The 12,811-nt window shown below is 49.0% G+C and overlaps 1 protein-coding gene across 2 annotated transcripts in view; it reads left to right on the top strand.

The window, feature by feature from the left end:
- Positions 1 to 12,811, top strand: part of calb2a (calbindin 2a) — a 110,564-nt gene that overhangs the window by 65,005 nt on the left and 32,748 nt on the right. For both annotated transcript variants that reach the window (XM_038807139.1, XM_038807138.1), the window contains exons 6-8: positions 3,512 to 3,589; positions 5,818 to 5,873; positions 11,399 to 11,438. In XM_038807139.1, the coding sequence (XP_038663067.1) occupies positions 3,512 to 3,589; positions 5,818 to 5,873; positions 11,399 to 11,438 (174 nt within the window). The remainder of the gene's footprint in view (positions 1 to 3,511; positions 3,590 to 5,817; positions 5,874 to 11,398; positions 11,439 to 12,811) is intronic.

The following is a 12,811-nucleotide window of genomic DNA, read 5'->3' as shown; positions in this document are numbered from 1 at the left end:
TTTTAAAAAGAGACTGATGCAAAATATCTGTTTAACACCTCTGTCATTTCCTTGATCCCCAGAACGTTCTGCCAGGATTCATTTTCAAGGGGACCTATGTTCACTTTGACCTCTCACTTCCTTTCTATATATTTAAAGAAGCTCTCATTGTCGGTTTTATATTCTTCGCTCGTTTGCCCTCACAGTTTATTTTCTCTCTCTTTGTTATCTTTATAATCCTCCTCTGCTGGATTCTGAATTTATCCCAATGTTCGGGGCTATCACTGACTTTTGCCTCCTTATATGCTTTTTCTTTCAACTTAATACTCTCCTTAACTTTCTTGGTTGGTGTATCCCTCTCTTAGAATCTTTCCTCCTCACTAGGATATATTTTTGCTGAGAATCATGAATTACCTCCTTAAATGTTTTCCACTGCTTGTTATAGAATCATAGAAACCCAACAATGCAGAAGGATGCCATTTGGCCCATCGAGTCTACATCGACTCTTCGAAAGATCACCTTACCTAGGCCCAAATACCCCATATTCCTGTAACTCCAACCAACCTTTGCACTAAAGGGCAATTTAGCATGGCCAATCCACCTAACTTGCAAATCTTTGGACTGTGAGAGGAAAACGGAGCACCCAGAGGAAACCCACACAGTCACAGAGAGAACACCACACAGACAATCACCCGAGTTCGGAATCGAACCAGGGTCCCCGGCGCCGTGAGGCAGCAGTGCTAACTATCTTTCCTGCTAATGTATCCGCCAAGTCCTCTTTAACTAACATTACCCTCATTTCATTATAATTCCCTTTAACTAAATTAAACACAGTTGTTTCTGACCAAGTTTCTCACTTTCATACTGAATATTAGATTCTATCATGTTATAACCACTATTTTCTCAGGGATCTTTTACCCTGAAGTCATTTATTAAATCTGCCTCGTTACCCATTGCCAGATCCAAAATTGCCTGTTCCCTGGTTGGCTCCATGACATATTACTCCAGGAAAATCTATGAATTCATTGTTGTAGCTTCCCTTTCCAACTTGATTAACCCAATCAATATGAAGATTAAAGTCACCCATAATTATTGCTCTATTCTTTTTACATTTAAATTAACATTATTTGTTGTTTTTAAGCCTTTCCTACAGTCTGGCTAGTGTTTGCAGGTCTATACACTGCCTTCTTCATCCAATGCCTTCTTTCTCTTGCCGTTTTTCCCTCCATCTAAATGAACTCTGCATCATCCGAGTCTAGATCGTCTCTCACAGCTGTCATCATTTCATTTCTTATTAACAGTGCTACCCCACCGCCTTTTCCTTCCCTCCTGTCCTTCTGAAAGGTCAAATATTCCTGAATATAAGTTCCCAGTGTTGACCTCCTTGTAACCATGTTTCCATAATGGCAATTTGCCCCGATTTGCACCATCAGTTCATCTACCTCATTCTGAATACTTTGTGCCTTACCTTTTTGCCATTTTTAATCGTTCTAACATTACTTTGTACTGTGCCCTATTTGCCTCTCCCCATGATTACCCTGTCTACTGTTTTTGCATTTTACTGTTCTTTCTTTTATTACTGCCCTTGTTACTCTTTGTCTTGTCACCATGTTTCAGTTCCCAACCCCCTCCCATTCTCGTTTAAAACCTCCCCAACTACACTAGCAAATACCCGCCCAAGGACTTCAGTCCCAGTCCAGCCCAGGTGTAACCCATCCAGTTTGTACCCAGCTCCCCCAAAAGAAGTCTTTCACCCTTTCACCATCTTTCCAGCCACATATTCATCCTAAATATCCTGCTATTTCTACTTGGGTTGCCAACTCTCCAGATTCATCTCCTGATTAGGATAAACAGACCCTCGTGGTATTAAAAAAATATATTTCATATTCATTTTCTTTCATTATTTTTATTTCTTAGTGTTATAACCCAAACAGAGGTCATGGGGTCTGGACCATTCAGGTCCCCGTTGCCTCACCTGAACAGGATCTTCCCGATGAGGGGGTGGGGCTAAATCTTAAACGGGAAGCCCTGTGGACATTTAAAAAACCCTGATCCAAATGCGGGTCGGCGCCAAAAACCCTTCAGGTAGTGTGGTGTGTGTAACTAGTATTGTCTATTAAACCTGTTTGTTCAACATCCAATATCACTTCCTCATGGTCACTTGCCTGGATCCTACAATTAGTTATAAAATTAGTTGGCCTGAAGAATAGACTGGGTGAGAGGTCATGTGGTGAAACCTCCAGGAATTTGTCCAACCAGAGATGGCTACCCAACTCAAAATGTCTGCTCCTGGGTTGTCTTCAGCCAACACGCTACCAAAAAACAGAGTAGCTAGAACTAACTGAGAAGTACATATATATGTCCCTTTATTCTGGCATTACAACAATAAAAATTAAAAATTATTTCAAATTGTTATGAAGCACTTTGGGATTTCCTGAGGCTGAGAAAGGTTCTGTTGGAATTAATGTATATATTGTTCTTTATGAAAACTATTTGGATAATCCACAACCTGCCATTCTGCTCTGGATAATATAAAGGTTACCAGACTCAGTGCCAATATGATTCATTAAAAACTCTCGGGTCTCGTCCGCCAGAGAAATTGTCGCGGGCGGGACAATATTTGCAAAATTTGGCATCCCACCTACAGTTACTGATTTTTGCCACGAAGATGCGGGGGGGGTGGGGGTGGGGTGGGAGGCGGGAAAAGGGAGAGGTTCTTCACGGGGAGAGGGGGAAGTGAATGGTGACACTCACATCCATGAAAGAAATAACATAAAATAAGGTTGGAGACCAGCCCCATCCCATCGCTATGGGATCACAACCTACAGTGGCTCAAGCACAATGTGCCATCGAGGTCAGTGACCACACCCCCGACCAGCACTGCACATTCTTCTGTGAAGCCGACAGAGGGGGTGATTCTAACCGACTGGTGGGTTTGGTGTCAGCTCAGAAGGACAGAATTTACAGCCCACTTAACTCTACTCCATTGTTTGCAATGTAAAATCACACTGTGTATAATGGGCATCAGGAACATAGGAGCAGGGCTAGGCCATTCAGCCCATCGGGCCTGCTCTGCCATTCAATATGATCATGATTAGATTGACTCCCACTCCCACTGGGCTGTTTCAGTTACAAATGCTCCCCATACAAGTCTGGGAAATGTTATCCAGCAGCAACAGGTTTGTTCTGGAAATCCATGGGTGAAGCATTTCTTCACACAATGCTTATGGCGGAAGGCTGGAACTCTCTGACCCCCCCCCCCCCCCCCCCCCCCCCACACACAAAAAAAAAACTGGGGATTAAATTAACGTTGCAAAACAGATTGAAAGGTTTTTGTTGGTCGAGAATATTAAGGAACCAAGACAGATGGGAGGAGTTAAAATATTAATCAGTCATGATCCAATTGAGTGGGGGAACAAGCTCGAGGGGCTGAATGGTTTCCTTCTGTCCCTGTGGTCGTCACGGCCAGTGGTGTCTGCTCTGAAGATCACAACAATATAAAGTAACCAAGCCAAACTGTTTTTTCCCACAGAGCTTCTTGCTGGACTTGTTAAAGAAAGCAAACAGACACTACGATGACAGGAAACTTCAGGAGTACACACAGACTATAGTGAGTAAAGGCTGCCTCTGGCACAGATATCTCTTACACACCCCTGCCTCCCAAGTCCCCAAATCCATTCAGGTGACGTTGCTCCCTGCTCTGGGCTGAGATTGCTGAATTCAGCAGGGGTGGCAGTATGACTGCCACCTTTGGGCTCAACACCCCTCAGGAATAAGGGAGCCAGCTTCCTGTTCCCGATTAGTGACCCCTCTTTGTAATATGCATGAGGACGGGTGGGAGGTGGGGGAGGAATGAGGTCTGGCTGCCATGGTCTCCACAGGCAAATGTCAAGTAAGATGTGGGAACTTAACACCCGTGAAAATGTATGCCTCTATCATCGGGGAGAGTGGTCGTGCTCTCTCCCCGTGCACCCCCCCCCCCCCCCCCCTCCCAAATCAGGCACACTCAGTAGTGCATGGAAAACCCTCCTCTTCCTTGATGTTCGTGCCTGCTTAGGTTCCGCATCAGGGAAGGGAGCAGAGTTCACCAGGTCTCGTTCGGCCCACCACTGCTGCCAGCGCGAACGGAGAATTTGGCACTCAACCAAAATTCCATTCACTGCAGCAGGACCGTAGAATCCGAGCCGTGAGCAAGGTCGGAGAATTCCGGTCAGGGTGTCAGGCTGAGCTGGAGCACTCCTTCACTGTGAGATGGGGAATAGAAATGCCAGGCCAATCCCTCACACTTCCCCTTACAGCCATCAGCAGTGGACTGAGAAACTGTGTGCCGGGCAACGGTGTTTCTCTTGAGAAGATCAGAGGGGGGAAACCCCAGGGAACAGGACACCACGCCGGTTGAAATGTGTAGGAGGAAAGGGCCACGTAAGTAAGGATGAATAGAGATCAGGGCCGGGATTCTCCCCTACCCGGCGGGGCGGGGGGTCCCGGCGTGTTGGAATGGCGTGAACCACTCCGGCGTCGGGCCACCCCACCTTTAGGGGCCAAGCCCTCACATTGAGGAGCTAGGCCCGCGCCGGAGTGGTTTCCGCTCCGCCAGCTGGCGTGAACGGCCTTTGGCGCCACGCCAGCCGGGGCCGAAAGGACTTCGCCGGCCGGCATGAGGCCACGCATGCGCCGGAGCGTCAGCGACTGCTGACGTCATCCCGGCGCATGCGCAGGAGAGGGGGTCTCTTCCGCTTCCGCCATGCTGAAGACTATGGCGAACGCGGAAGAAAAAGTGTGCCCCCACGGCACAGACCCAATCGGTGGGCCCCGATCATGGGCCAGGCCACCGTGGGGGCACCCCCCCGGGGTCAGATCGCCCCGCGCCCCCACCCCCCCCCCCCCCCTTCCCGGACACCGGAGCCCGCCCGCGCCGCCAATCCTGCCAGTCAGGTCGGTGTTTTGATTCCCGCCGGCGGGAGAGGCTTGACAGCAGCGGGACTTTGGCACATTGTGGGCCGGAGAATCGCCGCGGGGGGCCCGCCGACCGGCGTGGCGCGATTCCCGCCCCTGCCGAATCTCTGGTGGCGGAGGCGGGATTGATGCTGGCCCGGGCGATTCTCCGACCCGGCGGGGGATTGGAGAATCCTGCCCCAGGTGACTCAAAGCCTGCAGGAGGAAGAGAATACTGAAAAAGGTGATGATTTTGTATTTAAGTAAGCGACAATGCAGTAAATGTTAAATTGAAAACATGGGACATAGTACCTGGTATTTAGCAGGAATGAGAGAGCAATGGTAAGAAGTGCCCAAATAAAGAAAGAGTGGTAACAGCATTGAATAATAATGGTAAAGAGATGCCAAGTGCTATTTTAGTCCTAGGGTCTCCACACCTTTTCCTTGCATGTGACCTCGCCTAGGGTTTCCCCACATATAGGCCTCGGCCTCCTCCACTCACCTCAGGTTCTCAGGCTTCCCCAGCTCTCGAGCCTCCTGACACTACACGATTCTTCTCTCCGTGCCCCATCTCCTGCATCACCTCCGCACTGGAGAACAAACTAAAATGATTCCAACTCCCACTTACCTGTCCTTACAGGAAAGTAAGTAGCTGAGGCTGGGAAAGCCTAGATCTATTATGGGGGCTGTGGGTGGGAGGCCCAAGTGGAAATGGACACATTACTGCAGGCTTTGTTTGTTAATGAACAAACTGGACATTGCCAGAGATACAACACACAGTGAGTGATGCTCATCATACTGTTCTAATAAAGAAATGACCTGATTGAGGGAAGATTTTATAGAAACAAGTGCGAACGCCAGGAATCACTAGAATCCCCACGTGATTAATACTTTTCTTTTCAGCTGAAAATGTTCGATGCGAATGGAGATGGGAAGCTGGGCCTTTCCGAAATGGCACGGTAAGTTCATCTCTCGAGACATCTGAGCAGATTATCAGACTGGGGAGTAATGGTGGTGTAATTGAACTAGTAATTCAGGCTAATGTACTGGGGACATGGGTTCAGATCTAACCAAGGCAGCTGGTGGAATTTAAATCCAATTCATAAAATCTGGAATTAAAAGGTGATGTTCGCAATTTTCGTAAACACCCATCTGGCTGACTAATGCTCTTGAGGGAAAGAACTCTGCCGTCCTTACCCGGTCTGGCCTACATGCGACTTCAGACCCACAGCAACATGGCTGACTCATAAATGCCCTCTGAACATAAGAAGTAGGACCAAGAATAGACAATGTAATGCCCTATTATGTATTTCTTTTCTTTTCTTTTCATGTACTTAATGAACTGTTGAGTTTCTCGCAGAAAAATACTTTTCACTGTACCTCGTTACACATGACAATAAACAAAATCCAAATCCAATCCAATCGAGCCCACTCCGCCATTCAATACGATTATAGCTGATCTCTCAGCCTCAACTCCACTTTCCTGCCCGTTCTCCATAACTCTTCAACCCATCACTCGTTAAAAATTTGTCTATCGCCTCCTTAAATCTACTCAAAGTCCCAGCATCCACCACATCTGCGGTAGTGAATTCCGCAGATTCACGATCCTTTGAGAGAAGTCATTTCTCCTCATCTCTTGTTACAAATCTGCTACCCCTTATCCTAAAACTATGGGGCAGGGTTCTCCCCTACCCGGAGGGGCGGACGGTCCCGGCGCCAAGGAGTGGCGTGAACCACTCTGGCGTTGGGTCGCCCGGAAGGTGCGGAATCCTCCGCACCTTCAGGAGCTAGGCCGGTGCCGGCGGGTTTGGCGCTACACCAACCGGCGCGGAAGGAGCTTGGCAGGCGGCAACTGGCGCCGAACGCCTCCGCCGGCCGGCACGGGTTGGCACATGCGTGGGAGTGCCAGCGTGTGCTGGCGTCATCCCAGCGTATACGCAGGAGGGTTCGTCGCCGCACCAGCCATGGCGGAGGGCCACAGCAGCCGGTGCGGAGGGAAAGAGTGCCCCCACGGCACAGCCCCACCCACGGATCGGAGGGCCCCGATCGCGGGCCAGGCCACCCCTGAGGACTCCGGAGTCCGCCCGCAGAGCCAGGTCCCACCGGTAAGTATCAGGTCTAATTTACACCAGTGGGACCGGCCTAAAACGGGCGGACGCTCGTCCCATCGCGGGCCGGAGAATCGCTGGCGGGCACGCTGCCAGCGGCTGCCGACCGGCGCGATTCCCGCCCCCGCCAAAACCCCAGTGCCGGAGAATTTAGCAGCTGGCAAGGACGGGATTCCCGCCGTCCCCCGGCGATTCTCCAGCCCGGCGTGGGGTCGGAGAATCCCGCCCATGAATTCTAGTTCTAGATTGTCTCACAATAGGCAGCATCCACTCTACGTTTACTTATCATCTTATATGCCTTAATTATATCTCATTTCATTCTTCTAAACTTGAGAAAGTATTGAGCTAAACTGCTCAATCTCTCTTCATAAGACAAACCCCTCATCTCTGGAATCATGTTCATCCAGTGAACCTCCTCTGAGCGGCCTCCAATGCAATTACATCCCTCCTCGAATAAGGGGACCAGAACTGTACACAGTACTCCTGGTGCGGTCTCACCAATGCCTTGTACAGTTGCAGCAACACTTCCCTATTCCTTTAGCTGTAAAGGCCAAAATTCCATTTGCTTACCTTATTACCTGCTGTACCAGTACACTAGTTTTCTGCAGTTCATGCATGAAGACACCCAGATCCCTCTGCACCAAAGCACTCTGGATTTTCTCTCCATTTAGATAATAAATTGCCTTCCCATTTTTCTGACTAAAATGGATAACCTCACATTTATCCACATTGAACTCCATCTGCCAAATTTGGGCTCACACGTCTAACCTATCTACATCCATTTGTGATTTTTTAATTTCCTCATTGTAACTTACTGTCCTATCTATTTTAGTGTCATCTACAAATTTGTCACATTTATTTCGACCTTGGGTGACTGTGTGGTTTACTCTTTCTCCCCGTGTATGCGTGGGTTTCCTCCGTTTGCTCCAGTTTCCTCCCGCAGTCCAAATATGTGCAGGTTAGGTGGATTGGCCATGATAAATTGCCCCTTAGTGTCAAAAGGTTGGGTGAAGGATACAGGAGTAGAGCAGGGATTAGGGGCGGGATTCTCCGACCCCCCGCCGGGTCGGATAATCGCACGGGGCCGGCGTCAATCCCGCCCCCGCTGTGTCCCGAATTCTCCGCCACCGGCTGACTGACACTGTCAACCCTCTCCCGCTGGCGTGGATTAAATCACCTACCTTACCGGCGGCGCGGGCGGGTGCCGGGGTCCTGGGGGGGGCGGGGCGATCTGACCCCGGGGGGTGCCCCCACGGTGGCCTGGCCCACGATCGGGGCCCACCGATCGGCAGGCGGGCCTGTGCCGTGGGGGCACTCTTTTTCTTCTGCCTCCGCCATGGTCTTCACCATGGCGGAGGCGGAAGAGACCCCATCCCCTGCGCATGCGCCGGGATGATGTCATCAGTCGCTGACGCTCCGGCGCATGCGCGGACTTACGCTGGCCAGCGAAGTCCTTTCGGCTCCGGCTGGCGTGGCGCCAAAGACAGTCAACGCCAGCCGGCGGAGCAGGAACCACTCCGGCGCGGGCCTAGCCTCTCAATGTGAGGGCTTGGCCCCTAAAGGTGCGGAGACTTCCGCACCTTTAGGGGGCGGCCCGACGCCAGAGTGGTTCACGCCACTCCAACACGCCGGGACCCTCCGCCCCGCCGGGTAGGGGAGAATCCCGGCCTAGGTCTGGGTAGGATGGTCTTTCGAAGGATCGGCGCAGACTCAGTGGGCCGAATGGCTTCCTTGTGCACTGTGGGGATTCTATGATGATTACCTGGACAAGATAGCAGGGCATTTACAAAAACTATAGGAATGCTGTAAAAAGTCAGAACAGCAAAGTATAAGGCTCTAGAGATGAGGCTGGAGTGCTAAGATTTCAGAGGCATTGATAACTGTGATTCTGGTCACCTGCTACCTGCACTGGAGGGGGTAACAGAAAAGAGCAGCATAATTGACCCAAAATGTATGAACAATCGGAGAAAATAATGAAGCATGAGGACTCTGATATAAAGAGCGGCCTTCAGTCAGGTTTTAAGGAGCTTTGATCAATAAGGCAGCACCAGAAAATTATTTTAAAACAAGCCAGGAAACTGAGGTTAGGGCAATAATCTTAATTTAGTGTCAAGTTCATTCAAAACAGATTTCAGAAAGTACATAACTAGAACATCATGTTGCGTCCCCAACCTCAGAGCAGCAGTAAGTGTATCCATCCTCCATTTTCCTATGATGTCTCTGGCTCCGATATTAACCCTCTCCCTCAATGAGGGAGTTAAAGACTTAAATATGGGGAATGTGTCCCCAACACACATGGATGCGCTCTTTGCATTTTTCAAGATGGCGACTAGTGTGCTGGTTTTGCAGGAGGTGTGAAACCCGCCAGTGAAAGAGAGGCAGGAGATGCTGGCTTTGCAATGTAAGTGCCTCTTTCAACACTCTTAGGTCAGGAAGGAACTGGCTTACTCTTTCCAGCCTCTCAAGAAAGCTTTTGACCCACCCTCCTGCTGAGCGAGCCTATTTCAAAGCATCGTCGCCAAGATCGGCAAGCTTTGTGCTGTTGACTGAAAACTGGACTGAGATTTCCCCAAGTTATTACATGTCAGGCCAGTAAGTCAGAGGAGATTTCCACCTCTCAGTCTGAGACTTCAATCTCTCAGTCTGGGCCTTGGGCCCTCTCAGTCTCACCCCCGTGTTTGACAGAGCAGTGAACTACCTTAGCGTACAAAGCAAACTCTACATGGTGTGTGAGTTCATCACATCATGGTCGCTGTGTGTTATAAAATAGATCAAGGTTGTCCAGTCCAGGGGCTGGTTTAGCACACTGAGCTAAATAGCTGGCTTTTAAAGCAGACCAAGGCAGGCCAGCAGCATGGTTCAATTCCCGTACCAGCCTCCCTGAACAGGCGCTGGATTGTGGCGACTAGGGGCTTTTCACAGTAACTTCATTGAAGCCTACTTGTGACAATAAGCGATTTTCATTTCATTTCAGTCACATTTCACGTAGAACTCTCACACCAGACAGAGATAACTCTTGAAGTTGGATTTGAACTAGGGCTTAGTTGCTCACAGGAGTTTCTGAAAAATTAATTCTTTATCACAGGAGATGGTAGGGCAATCGCAGAGGATTTGTGAGCCCAATGATTTTAGCTTGTTGCCTCCCCTCTGAGATTGTGAACTTAGCTGGGCCCTCAATCAGCCAAGTAGTACCATTTGATGGTGCTGTGTTTTACTAATGCCATACCATTCTGTCACTCCAATCCAGATGGGTGTGCCTACCATACCACCTGCAGCTTGCATCAAGCCAAATCCACGTGTTGTGACACCATGCCACCATCTTTAATCTGATCACCCCTATGCCACGTCATTCCACAACCAAGGAGAACACTGAGGTGGCACCTCATTCTGGATCTGCTTTTAAAAATCCTGGCCGTTATGAGTTTCAGTAAAAGCAAAATTCTGCAGACGCTGGAGATCTGAAAGAAAAACAGAAAATGCTGGAAAAACCTGGCAGCGTCTGTGGAGAGAGAAACGGAGCTAACGTTTCACATCGAGTATGACTTCTTCAGAACTGAAAACATTTTGAAGAAGAATCATATTGGAATTGAAACGTTAACGCTGTTTCTTTCTCCACAGATGCTGCCAGACCTGCTGTCTTTTTCCAGCATTTTCCGCTTCCATGCAATGAATTTCAGTGTCCATTAATTTGGTGCCCAAGGGAGCTATTATCATGGCCTGCCACTCCATCTCGCTGTTTACAGTGAATAGTCCAGGGATTTAATGAAATGCAACAAAGATTTGGGAGGAAACTCCCAACATACATCACTCAATCCTTGTATATGCATCCGGCACATTGTAGTGCTTGCTCGATTTCTGCATTGGAAGCACTCTTACCTCTACACCGGAAAGTCACACTCCAGAGACTTGAGCACATATCCTGGTCAGACCCTCCAATGCAGTATTGAAGCAGTGCTGCACAGTTGGAGGTACCATATTTTGGATGAGACATTAAACCCTGTGTCTGCCTCTCAGGTGAAAATCAAAGAGCCCATTTTAAAGAAGAGCAAGGGAGTTACCTCTCGTGTCATGGCAAATATTTATCCCTCAACAGATATCAAAACAGATTATTTGGTCATTGTGGATTTACTGTGGCTGCCATGTTTCCCATATTCCCACAGTGACTATACTTCTGTATTTCATTGACAGTAAGTTGCTTTGGGATGTGGAAAGGCTATAAGATGCAAGTTTCTTTTTTCTTTTTTTAAACTGCAATATGATTTATATGTGTGTATATATATATATATATATATAAACATATATATAACATGTATAAACTGATTGGGCTGCTGTTGAATTGATGTAACACTAATTCTGGCTTTGTTTACTTTCTTTAGTTTATTACCTGTGCAGGAAAACTTTTTGCTGAGGTTCCAGGTGAGTGTATTTGAGCTCTTTTCTCCTGTTTACATTCCACCTTTCTTGCTTCCTCCGCTCAAGGTGCAGTGGCTTGCTCGGGCTACAGTCCCAGGGATGCTGACTGCAATCTGGCACTTCATCCGAGTGCCCAATCTACATGTGTGAGCCTGGACCATGAGTGCATATTCAACTGCGTAGGGCATCCTAACAAATGCTAAAGCTGCTCGTTCCCAGGGTGCAATACCTCGTGCGCTTTCCAACACTGGGTGATCAGGAGCACAACCTCTGGTGATTTTGCCCTTCGGTAGCCCAGGAGTATTGATTTTAACTGTCCCCACTCCACTCCCACCCCACACCACCACTGCTTACTAAAGTCGGCTTACTAAAACACAACCCGGAGGCTTAATTTGAGGCATTCCTTGGTCTGTACTACGTTACCCCACTGAGCCATGATGGTCTCCCGTTTCTATGTCATGGCAGAAAGTGTATTTGTTATGCCCATTGCACCATTTAAAGTCATTATCTAATGGTCTTGTATCATCATTGTCATACGAATTACCCCTGAGAAGCTTTGATTCTCTCCCAGGCCCTTCAACTCACCAGCTTTCCAATTATGCACTGTACTTCTCCAACCAACCCCTGTTCAGTCCATTTCACTGTCCACAGCACCAGGACTGCCTTTGTCCAACAAGCCAACTTTGTGACAGTGGTCCTGATATATTGAGTGAGATTTAAAGGAATCATTTCTAAGTGTCACTTCGGGCGCTATTGGCGGTGTGCTTCTCGACGGTCGCATTGGCGAGATCACAGCCTGTATTTAATGGCACTTCGTGCCGAAAATGAGCCCCCACGAGCTCCTCGCCATTACTGGCTGCCGCGCCATCTGATTCTCTAGACTCAGGACTCAGCGTCTCGCTGCGAACAAGGTGGAGCTGCTATTAAACGTTCTCTCACCACACACTCCGAGTCAACACACAAGCACGGCAGTGCGCAGACCTGCTCCTCGCTTTTGCGAATGCCGACCTGGACAAGCTGCTCGACTCTGTGGATGAGACGCAAGGTCCTCCCACCCCCCTCAGGGAGGTGGGAGGACCAGTAGCAAGGTCAGTGTGAGGCAGTGACAGCGTCTGGCAGTGTGGATAGCATGAGCAGGAGGACCACCCACCGTACAATGCAGGATGAAGGCAAACAGCCTCCATCGAGCTGCAAGGGTAAGTTACCACCTCTCTGCTGGCATCAGTTCCACCTGCCACCCCTCAGATGTCCAAACGCCACCCCCCATTAATCACAGACTGACATTTTGCACCCTCCCCACATCTGATCTTGGTGCTTATTCATCATAACCCGCCCCCCGGCACCCACCACAACTTCCATGTGCGGTGCTCTCTTAT

Source organism: Scyliorhinus canicula, chromosome 9, assembly GCF_902713615.1.
Source record: "Scyliorhinus canicula chromosome 9, sScyCan1.1, whole genome shotgun sequence".
NCBI classification, from domain to species: Eukaryota; Metazoa; Chordata; class Chondrichthyes; order Carcharhiniformes; family Scyliorhinidae; genus Scyliorhinus; species Scyliorhinus canicula.
This window is presented reverse-complemented; position numbering and strand designations above follow the sequence as displayed.